Genomic DNA, 12,559 nt, shown 5'->3' with positions numbered 1-12,559 from the left:
TAATTTAGGTTTCCTTCATTAAAATTTTTCATTTTAGTCCAATCAATACGACTAAAACAAATATTTTGGTAAGTAAAATGTTTCAGGCTTTTTTGAATAAAGTTTTGTCATGCGGATTCATTCATACCACTTGAACTGTAATATGGACATGGTAATAAATTTATTATTAAAGATGCCTTGTTAATGGCACAAAAAAAATAAAGGTTTGAGAACAACTGAAAACCGACGCCAAGGAAAACTTGTCCGCAAACAGACTTTACAGTGGTGTTATAATAAAATAGTGAATCATTTACATGATTCGGTACTGGTTTTTTTGGAAGCCTTCTGATGCTAAAAGGACAACAGACGTGTCTGCAGAACTTTTAGACTACAACCGGGTCGGAAAAAGCTGTAGGGCATGGGTATCTGAAGATGTTACTTTTGGGAAAGCACCGCGTGTCCATAATGAAGTTGGTAGTTTTCTATCAAAGGTGAAAGTTGCTCTGAACAAGTATTAAAAAAATATTTTTTTATCTGATAAAACAAAGAAATTTGATAAATTCTAAAAAAAATGATTTTAGTCACCTCCAAAACATGTGATGGAACCAAAGTACACCAGGAAAGTTCTCAAACGTAGGAGGCGAAAATGTTATAGTGTTTGGCTGCTCGCCACTGTTTAGTGTAAGACCTTTCAGAGACGTATTATTAAAAATAGGCGAATTCGAGTACTATAATAGTTCAGAAATAAGCATATTGTTATAAGCTAAGCATAATTTACCGGTCATTAGGACTTTCCAAATTAGAAAAGTTCTGAAAAACACTGCAAGAGTAGTAAAAATGATTCTTTGATCGGGCAACTTATGACGGTTTTGGTTTGGCCTATTGCAAATCCAATGAAACTAAAACTGGTAAAAGTAGTACATGGAACATCGATCAATTTTACACAGAATTTAATTAAGCATGGAAGAAAATTCCCTTAGCGACTTCTACAAAACTGACCGCTTGCTCGTTCAAGGATGTCGTACTGTTATTGAGGTAAAAGAAAATAAACCAAATATTAATACTTATTGGAATGTTTAATTATAGAGTAGGGAATGTTGTTGTAGAAAGATAACTCCAATAATATTAATGATTTGTATTTCTTCCTCTGAACAAATGGAGTGTCTTTAATTAGATGGCCAGGCTTCGTTATGGATCATACCGCCCGGGATTCGGATAAAGCGAAAAAAAACTAGGCGCGGGGGATTATTAAATATAGTCATTAGTTTTAACATTTCACAATGCCTTCTTAAATATTTTAAAATAGAAAATAAAGTTCCCAAGGCAATGTAAAAAAAGAAATACAGATGAAATACCCCGGTAAGTTCAGTGTCTTTAATTACGTGTCCATGACTGTATGTGCGTGATCCGCATGAACGCGCGTGGATGCATTTTCAGTGTGTTGGACTATGCGTGTTTTCCATACAAACGGAGATATTTCCATACAACGGAAAGAAACGCATCCACGCACTACGCTGCATCATGCGGGGCAGTGTGATAATCGCCTTACCGAACCTGACGCGGGTGAAGCCGCGGGCGGAAGCTAGTAGTCTATATTTTATCCCTTTACGGGCAGTAGTTCCCACAGAACACGGGTGAAATCGTGGGGAAAGCTAGTAAATAGTAATTAGTTACCATGGTGACGTAATTTATGTAAATAACCTAATTAGAGTTAAGCGACATTAGCTAAGGGGACTCAAAGGATGGGTGACCAGTTTTTATGACCTATTTCCAAAACAGGTTGACAATGCTTCGTAATATTAATGTAGGTATGTTGGCCGATTTACTTTAATTCTATTTTTTTGTTGAAAAGAGTAACCTGTGCTCAGCATTTGGTCTTATTGCATACATGATATGCACACTGCAGACTTTTAAGTTGACAGTCGGGACCTACAGTTTAACGTGCCATCCGAAACACATTCATTGGTGTCCAAGATATAATTAGAAAGTACATACAAACTTAGAAAAATTGCATAGGTACTTGCCTGACCTGAGATCGAACCCACGCTTGAGAGGTTGGCTATTTACCCACTAAGCTGCCACGACTTTTTTTTTGTACCGACCTAAGTATGCACTCAAAATTACTGAAATGGATAAAATGATTAAAATTGAAAGGGTTCCTCATTGGCAAATATTTTTAAACTCTGAATAAGTACTTTAATGAAGCCTAACAGTATAACGTTTCGTTTGTAAAAAAAACTGTAATTATTAATTTAGTCAAAATTTTGTGCGCCAATTACAAGGAAAACATGCTAGTATCTGATATTATTTGAACGCCTTATGTAACAAACCTGTTTTGTATACCTAACCATATTTTAAACATAACAAAATAAATAATATTTTATCTTTTTTATCTGAAAAGTTAGACGAGCCCACGTGGGTGTGTCCATCCGTCTATGACATCTCCAGACCGGATGAACCGTATTGGATGTAATTTTCCTGTGAGTAACCGCGCCTTACTTAGCTTAGACCATAGGCCTATTGTTTCATAGTGCAGTCCTCTATAATTATCCTTCTTAACACGTCATTTTGATACGTCATCAAATATTGCGTCAGATTTTTTTTTGCATTAAACTGTAGGTCCCGGCTGTCATTGAACATCCTTGGCAGTCGTTACGGGTAGTCAAATGCCAGTAAGTCGGACACCAGTCTTACCTAGGGGTATTGGGTTGCCCGGGTAACTGGGTTAGGGAGGTCAGATAGGGCAGTCGCTCCTTGTAAAGCGCTGGTACTCGGCTGAAGACGGTTAGACTGGAAGCCGACCCCAACATAGCTGGGAAAAGGCTCGGAGGATGATGATGATGGTTTAAAGAACCATATACCTCTTCATAATCTTATGATCGATTCATCTTTGTGGCTTTTACTAAGCCCAGATTCTTTTAAAGTCCAGATATTAATATAGGTACTAAGGCAGAAAGTAATACTTCATTTGTTTTTCTAGAAAATTCGAAGAAACCGGAGATAAAATAGTGACCTTCGCATAACTATATATAAAACCTTGAATTATGGGTTTTGACAAAACCTAAGCCCTTTCTCTTTAGTTCATATTGGAAATATATTGTAATTAAGTTACCGGAATCGTCTACATACTACCTAAAAGGCTGTTTTAATTTCCGCATAGTAAATAAATAATAAGAATTTTTTTCACAGAAGAGACTTTTACTTTTAAAAAATTTTTGTATGAGTATACTGTAATAATGTTTTATTTAAAAATATAATCACAATTAATGGGTAAACCCCTTCAGTAAATTATATTAAAAAATATCTTACCTAATTTAATTGGAAGCCGACCCCAACACAGTTGGGAAAAGGCTCGGAAGATGATATGACCCAATTTAAACTTAATACAATAAAATATAGTTTACACTTTAATTTATTTATTTTATACAATGCACATACTGTATATACAAACATAAACTACTTATCTACAAAATATATATAAAACATATATATAAGAACATCGATCAGGCGTCGAAGTATTCCTCCGCATCACTGTCCTCCGGAAACGTGCCCAGAAGACTGGCTGCATTGCCACGTTGAATGGCAATGCTAATTCTTTGTCCAAAGAATAAGTCAGCCCTCTGTTTACACTTTTACAAAGTACATTAATCTAATACATACAGTTACTAAACTATAGTAAATAGGTAATACTACAAGTCATTTGTAAATGAGTCACAGGTAATACTTGACCACGTTACGTAAAGGAAATGCAAACTGCTAGCATGAGTGTGACATTGACTTTTGTGAAGCGACCGTTGACCGCTTTCTTCCTAGAGTGACTTTATTTTTAAATATTTTTTTAAGATATTTAAAGCTATTTAAAAAGGTAATAAACATTAAGTAGGTACTATATAAAACCTATTTTGATTTTATTTTGATAAGTATATGAGACCTAAATTTTTTTTTCACATCATCATCATCATCAGCCTATCGCAGTCCACTGCTGGACATAGGCCTCTCCAAGTGCACGCCACTGAGATCGATTTTCGGCTTCTCGCATCCAGCTCCTGCCAGCCGTCTTGCGCTTTTTTCACATATATGTACTAAACTATAGCAAATATGAAATAGGTACAAAGTCATTTGTAAACGAGTCACGGGTAATACTTGACCACGTTACGTAAAGGAAATGCAAACTACTAGCATGAGTGTGACATTGACTTTTGTGAAGCGACCGTTGACCGCTTTCTTCCTAGTGTGCCAATACATATTTTTTTTTGTTTATACTTAATTTGTATTTTTATCTTATTTTGTATTTTTTCGTTTGTTTTTTATAAATTATAACTTCAGTATCTAAAATCAATGTTATTTATTTCTTTCGATTTAAATTATTTCTTTCGATTTGAAGCTATTTCGGTAATTAAAAATTAAGTAATAAGTATCTAAATTTATTCTTTTATGTTTCGTTGATATTTAAAAGAATTGAAACCTAAATAGGTATTTATTTTCATTATTTTCAGTTTAAACTATTTTCTACAGTAAAAAGTTATCTAAAACCTAATTTAACTCGTGTTTCGTCATCTATTTATATGCCTAGCTTTTCTTTAACTAAGCCTATAACACACAAGGCCGTTAACTACTACTTTATCTTAATGATTAAATAGAATGCAACATGCACTTTTTACCGCATACTGTCATCAATTAAATGTCCTCTGACCTCTAATCATTCGATTTGCACCAGAAGCATGTTAAACAAAAGATTTAATATATAAAAAAACCGGTTTATACGCGTCAAAGCTACGCAGCGAGCTCGCGAAATTTTATATAAGGCTCTACAAGACTGCCATACACTCAGATACCTTACTGCAGCCAACAGTGCACCGTGCATGCCAATCTTTATTTCTCAGCGCGCGCTATTCAAACGTACGAGAAAAAAAAAACAATTGACAAGTTCGAAATTTGAATAAGTGCTTTTTAGCGGGAGAAATGTGACATTTACGTGTTTGAATTTGGAATTATGAAGAAAAAGTGATTTGTTCTCTTAAACAAATTTGATTTTAAATAAAATAGACTTGTTTTAATATTCTGTGACATTGAAAACGATCCGAACTATTATATTATTTACGGAATCAACTTGAGTGCTATTAAAATCGTATTATAAACCAATTAATTACTAGAAATATCAGTTTTGTACGAAGTGGTCGTGTTTTTTTAAATAAAAATGAAGGATTTGGTGCAAATTTGGAACAATGTGGCTAACAGGAGGTATTCATCGGTAAATACTAGTGAATTAAAAGATTTTAACAATAGGCATAGGAGATCGGAGATAGATAATTTCGAAGCTAATTTCGCGGAGTGTGAAGCGTTGAATAATAAGTTTAATGATGACTTGGAGTTTAATGACAGAAAGAATGAAATTATTAATCGTCTGTTTGAGAGGAGAAGGCAGGGGCATATCGGGAGACAGCCAAAATGTGAGTATTTTCTATTTTTTTTACGGATATTTTTCTATTTTAGAAAAATATATATTTAGGAATAAAATTAACAAAGGATACCTATGTCAATAGAATAATTAAAATTAAAAAAAAAAAATCAAAATTTATATAATAGGGTAAAAATAATATTACATCGATTTCATAAGACTTTTTTTAATGCTGAAATTATGTTCAAGTTGTAAAAAAAAAATACTTTTTTACGCCATTTTATTTTTCTAAAATCTAATTTTAAAAATATTTTTTTTAATCACAAATCAATCGTGATCACTTGGCCTTCTAATTCCTATAAATAGTTTTAGCGAATATTTTTAAATTAATTTGTTTACTACATATTAATCAGTTGAGAATAATCGTATCGCCTGACCAAATACATATAATATTTAAATTAAAATACCACGAGAAACGTTTCCACGAAAAAACCGGAAAAATAAAATGCTAAAACGACTTTATTATTTTTTTATAATAATACGGAAAAGGAATTACAAAGAAGTGCTTAAATATTTTTGTGTGATTTAATTTTGAAAACATAAAATATATAGTAAAAAAATATATTGGCGTACCTAAATGACTTATAAAACTATAAACTAGTATTATAAAGAGGAAACATTATTTATTTATTTGTACCCTAATATTTCCGAAACTACTGAACCAATTAGATTTTTTTTTCACTATTGGAAAGCTAGACTATCCTTGAGTAATATAGGCTATATTTTGTCCGGGCACGCGAAGTAGTTCCCTCAGAACGCGGGTGAAAAAGTAGAAATCGGCTAGCTAAAAGTAAAATACCATTTGTAGACGTTTTTTTTTACTTTTCAAAATTCCTATTAAATAAAAGAAACTGGATTTTTTCTTCGCTAATCCACTTCGTTTACAGTCTGTCGTCAATTTTTTAACATACATAACTAATTAAAAAACGCGAGATATTTTCTAAGAAAAAAAATAATTTATGGCCGTATTATCCCGCGAACACGTTTTGACTTTATTAATGTGCTAATTGTACTATATAAACTACTTTTAATCCGCTGTAAAACTGTCTAAGATTTATTCAAATTATTCATAAATATACCTGTTTATTTTTTGGTGAGAAATCATCAAATGATCCCGCTGTGGGTGCAGCGTGAGGGAGTGTCAGACTTACTGACTAAAACCCACCATGTTCCTTCTTAAGCCCTTTATGTACCAGCGCCGCCGCGGTAACTCGCGCGAATAATCCCGTAGCCCTTCCTATTGTACTTAAATTTTAATAAAATACATTTATTGTCCTAGCTAGATAATAAAAGTTATTGCAAAATAAGAGGACAAAAAAATAATAATAACAACGAAAAATAATAGGTAATTGAAATTAAGTAACCCAAAACTGCAAGGACAATACAGTTCATTATACCTATAGGTACAATAAAAAATTTGGATAATCCAAAATTATTATTACAGCTTTTGTCTAGATTAAATAACAGTAACAAACTAATGAATTTCTTGTTTATTTATAACAATGTTTATTGTTTACCTACTAGCTTCTGCCCGCGGCTTCGCCCACGTAGAGTTCGGTTTCCAAGAGAATTCTTCAAAAGTCCGGGATAAAAACTATCCTATGTTCTTTCTCAAGGTCAACTCTATCTCTGTACCAAATTTTATTAAAATCAGTTCAGTGGTTTAGACGTGAAAGCGTAAGAGACAGACAGACAGAGTTACTTTCGCATTTATAATATTAGTAGGGATATGTATACGTAAAGTAGTACCTACTTATTTGTACAAGGATAAAGAAAACATCTTCCTCCTGCCTTTTTCCAAAATTCGGTTATTAAACCAAAGTAAAAATTAAGGAAACGAGTTGAGAAAATTACCTTAGTTTTACGAGCATTCAATCATCCTCGGTTCAATGGCCGATCCAAGCGAGTTCCCTTGGTTTTTTCCATAGAATTCCCAGTAGTCCCGGAGTGAGTTCTTATACTGCGTTAATTTAATGTAACATACGTATCAGAGCTTCCCTCTTATAACTATTTAATTACATGTACCTACTTCAAAATACATTGGTTTTGTAAACATGACTTCATACTTGTATTATTTATAGTATATTTTTTTTGTATTTTTGTAGTATATAATGTATATATATATATGTTAGTTTTTAAGGTATATATCTGTGGGCCGTTGTTGCCTGACTCTAAAAGATACAATAAAAAAAAGTATATTAAATGTGCCTAAAACAAAATAAATTTATATTATGTTTTATGTTTATATACATTTTGTATATAGTATTTTATTTTTAGTTTTGTATAAAGATAAGTAGTTTAAGTTTGTATATATGTATAGTGTGTAAATTAATAATTCAATAAAATACAGCAAATGATCCTTAATTGATACTTTTGGTCGTGGAAAACTCTTAAATGACAACACGGATTTTCATGCGGTTTTAACCAATAATAATATAAAGATCAATGAGGATAATTTATAGGTAGGTATATACTTTATGGCTGGTACTAGGTACCCGTAAGGAAAATTACGTGATATCATCTGTATCCGGTTAGACTGGAAGCCGACCCCAACATAGTTGGGAAAAGGCTAGGCAGATGATATCACAACCAATTTCATAAATATCCTACTTAGGCTAAAAGGATTATTATACATGTCATTGATTAATCCAAACTTAATGATTCGTTTGAATAACAAATTAGCTATCGATATATACGTATTTTGACACGAATTTCTAAATGATGTTTCTAGAAGATTATTCGGCCTCAGAAGGTTCTTTAAACTGTCAGTTTCTTTTTGATACTCCAACTTGATAATTAGATAATTACGGCTTACATATTTCTTCAATTGACCTCTTAAACGCTTTTTTAGGCTATTCGATACATAAATTAGTCCCACTTTAATCTATAGGACTCTCATACTAATACAATAAAAATTAAACATTTGTTTGGCCTAAAGGCTCCGAACCGATTTGAAAAAAAAAAACCTTTGGAAAGAGTAACAGACGCTATATTTTATTCTGGGTGACAATAGAAAACGGCTAGTAATTTATAACGATGTAAAACATTTATTTTGCAGTTAATAGATTAAAAAAAATAATTTTACATTTTAAATTTTATAATTGATTTTAGAATTTAAATGCCTAGGTATCATAGAAATAGGTCGTTATGTCTAGTTTTCTATTTTATCTATATGTTTCAATATTTTTTGGTTTTGATTGACTATTTATGCGTCGTTAAAGCGGCTTAATTTTTTTAGCACCAAGATATTTCTAAAAATAATGATTTTTGATGTTAAATAACTATATATACATACATGTCTCATTAAAGTTAAACGAGTTTAAAATTATTTAGCACAAAAAAAATGATCTTCAACTCAAAAAAAGATCAGTAGCATTGACAACTTGTCCCTTTTTGAAAGTCGGTTAAAAATATATTTAGGCTAAGGTTGTTTTTTGAGCTACTATATATGTATAAGTATATTTTTAACAGGAACCTTGAATTACAAAAAATAGTTATTTTGAGAAATTAATTACTCTCTGGTGGCTCTAGGTGACTCTACATCTTGATTTTCGATCAAAAGGTACCAAAGTACCATAAATATTTGGTACAAGGGGATGAGGAAAATGACGAATAATATTTTTTTTCAAATATTGAAAACTTAGAGTCATCATCATCCTCCCAGCGTTTTTCCCAACTATGTTGGGGTCGGCTTCCAGTCTAACTGTATGTAGCTGAGTACCAGTGCTTTACAAGGAGCGTTTGCCCTATCTGACCTCTTCAACCCAGTTACCCGGGCAACCCAATACCCCTTGGTTAGACTGGTGTGTGATTGTGATATGAGCATTCTATCATATTATTATCTTAAAAATATGGCGTGATATAAAATTGTTTTTACTGCATCAGCATTCTAGAAATAATAACAAAACGTATACATATGTACGGTATGTTCATAATAAATACATTAATCTTAGCGCGTTTTGTACGTGACAAAATGTCAAAATTTTTATTTACACTTGTGGCCATTTAAACTGGGTCAGCTAATTAAATACACATGTGGAAGATTGTGTATTTTTCTGTCTTGTTTTTTTTGACTGCCACTATGTCACTCAGGGCTGTGGGATTGTTTGAAAGAGTTACCGCGGTGCTGGTACATGCATGCACCGACAGTGGGAGAGGTCATTAGATGATTTCCCATCAAAAAAGCGTCTTACATGCATTTGACAGCTGTCAGTTTTCAAGGGATAATACCGCCGTTTGTACTGACTGACAGCACCCGTCAAATGTACCAAACGGACTGACTGTAATATAAAGTCTGTGATTCCACAGATAATAAAGTAAAGATGGCGTATTATTACATTTTAATAAGTATTTTATTACTATACACAAGGAAATACAGTGTAAATAGTAAATACCTTTTAAATAATAAAATGAAACATTTATTTATTATAATTATTTCTATTTTATGTCCTATATTGCATAATAAAACAATTTTAAATTATTATTCTGGTCGTAAAGTTATATACACTCTTTTGCAAAAAAAGCGGGCACCTAGGCGAAATCTTGGTTTTAAGGACTTCGCGTGTTTTTCAAAGGGTTTTAATAACTGTAGCATGTTACTAGCAACAAAAGGGTTAGCCAAGCATGCGTGAGAGTGTATTCTAAATTTGAATTTTGTAGATTTGCTAAGAAACTGGCGAAACCTTGTTTTGGACTAATTCCTGGCGGAAAGTTCGTGGGCGTTTTGAAAAGTTTTTGACGTGATTTTCAGAAAACTGATAATGCAGTTTTAATTGATGATTAATGTACCCTTCTGTTAAATCAAAACATTTTTGAAAAACTATGCGTTTTTGATACAATTTTCACCTGCTCTAAATGGTCTATGCTGATGATTGATGGCAATGTTAAGAGTTTCGGTATTTTTGCGTAAAGCGTTCTGTTGTTTAGATATTGGGCCCTCGCGCTTTAAAATAACCCTTTCTCATAAATAAACACAATTTAGAGGAGTATCAGTACTTTGGGCTGCGACAAAACAAATTTAAAGTTAGCAGAGCCAGATCACAACTCGTCTCCTATTACACTTTGACATTTAAAAAATACCAAATTTGGTGATAAATGCAAAAACAACCATATGAAAAATTACGAGAAGGGTTAAAACTATCCAAAAAGTCAAATTATTGCCGCGATGAAGCTCTCGATAACTCCATAGGTGTCGGGTTACTAAACGATGATTTAGCTGAAAGGGAGTCAGGACTTCAAAATTATTGGCCAAACGTATGTTTTTAAAAAAAGGATCAGTTAGCCAATTATTGTTATAATTTAAGCAGGAAAGTGCTGTGGATACCAGAAAACTTTGGAGTAGACAGGTTTATTTAATAAAATGTCCGTGTGATGAAAACCCGCTATTTGAACGCTGAAACTCTTAGATCTTTAGAGGTCTACGGAGTTTCCCAAGAGGCGAGGTTATTTAAAAATCGGTGATTACGAGACTCTAAGACCTCGTGCTCACAGTCTATGCGTTATTTTCTGTATTTTGTAGAATTTCAAGATTTTTCAAAGTGTCAAAGTCTGATAGGAGCCGACTTGTGAACGGCACTGCTAACTTTAAATTGGTTGTGTCGCAGCCCAAAATATTGATGCTCCTCTAAATTGTGTTTGTTTATGAGAAAGGGACATCTTAAACCGCGTGGGTACATTATCTAAACAATAGAACGCTTTACACAAAAATACCGAAACTCTTAACATTGCCATCAATCATTAGCATAGACCATTTAGAGCAGGTGAAAATTTTATCAAATACGCATAGTTTTTCAAAAATGTTTTGATTTAACAGAAGGGTTACATTAATCATCAATTAAAACTGCATTATCAGTTTCCTGAAAATCACGTCAAAAACTTTTCAAAACGCCCACAAACTATCTACCAGGAATTAGTCCAAAACAAGGTTTAACCAGTTTCTTAGCAAATCTACAAAATTCAAAATTAGAATACACTCTCACGCATGCTTGGCTGACCCTTTTGATGCTAGTAACATACTACAGTCATTAAAACCCTTTGAAATACACTTAAAGTCCTTAAAACCTAGATTTCACATAGGTGCCCGCTTTTTTTGCAAAAGAGTTTATTTGTAATTGCGTTACATTATGAATACAACTATCTATTCTATATTTATATAACATAGAGGAGACACTATTTTTGTAGCCTAACGGATTTGAAAAAATATTTCACTGTTGGAAAGCTACAGTCTTCCCGAGTAACATAGGCTATATATTATCCGGGTACAGGAAGAAGGTACCCCGGACCTCGGGTAAAACAGCTAGTTTTTATGAATACAATTGAGAGCAAAAAAAGAGACAATAGCGACATAAATAATTGTATAATAGTTGTATATTATTCTCAAAAGCCGTTATACTAGATTATTTACTGTTTTTTAAAATACACATAATTTATACTGCACGTGATTTAAAAATAAGAAAAATATAAATAAAATACTGTTTTATATTGAATCAACAGGTTAGAAACATAAATCTGACTAACTAAACTAGCTGTTTTCCCGTGGTTTCACCCGCGTCCCGTGGGAACTACTACCCGTACCGGGATAAAATATAGCCTGTTACTCGGGAAGAGTGTAGCTTTCCAACAGTGGAAGAATTTTTAAAATCGGTTCAATAGCTCCGGAGGCTTGAAAACCAACTAAAAAAGGTAGTCTTTAATATAATTTTGATAGCCTTAAGTGACCTTCTTAACTCGGATCCTGGTAAGGTCAACATACCTACTAGAAAGATCGACTACCTTCAAGTATTTTTTTATAAATGTATTTTGACCATTTTTAAGGCACGCGAGTTTAAAGTACGAGATACCGGAAGATATGGCAACGGACTATAAAATGTTATGTAAACAAAAATAACTCTTTATATGAACCTTTATTGTATTAATAATTTAAAGCAGAGGTTAAAAATGTTTTTAGTTGGTCATTATTCTGAATTATAATGTAGGTATTTTTAACCGACTTCTCAAAAAGGAGGAGGTTTTAAATTCGTAGTTGTATTAAAATAAACATTTTGCTTTTATATTTTAGTGTTGGATTTTAATTCCCATAACACATAATTATTATTTACATTAAACTAACTACTTAAAAAACTC

The 12,559-nt window shown here is 32.6% G+C and overlaps 1 protein-coding gene across 2 annotated transcripts in view; it reads left to right on the top strand.

The window, feature by feature from the left end:
• LOC110383333 (scavenger receptor class B member 1) overlaps positions 1–12,559 on the top strand; it is a 91,987-nt gene that overhangs the window by 27,068 nt on the left and 52,360 nt on the right. The window contains exon 1 of one of the 2 annotated variants that reach the window (XM_064042615.1): positions 4,787–5,429. The exons of the other annotated variant lie outside the window; for it this stretch is intronic. Within the exon in view, the coding sequence (XP_063898685.1) occupies positions 5,177–5,429 (253 nt within the window). The 5' untranslated portion in view covers positions 4,787–5,176. Of the gene's footprint in view, positions 1–4,786; positions 5,430–12,559 lie in introns of those variants that run through there. 2 annotated transcript variants of the gene reach the window in all.

The sequence above is a fragment of the Helicoverpa armigera genome, chromosome 29, assembly GCF_030705265.1.
Source record: "Helicoverpa armigera isolate CAAS_96S chromosome 29, ASM3070526v1, whole genome shotgun sequence".
Classification (NCBI taxonomy): Eukaryota; Metazoa; Arthropoda; class Insecta; order Lepidoptera; family Noctuidae; genus Helicoverpa; species Helicoverpa armigera.
Note: the sequence above shows the minus strand (reverse complement) of the source record. Positions and strands in the feature narration are given on the sequence as shown.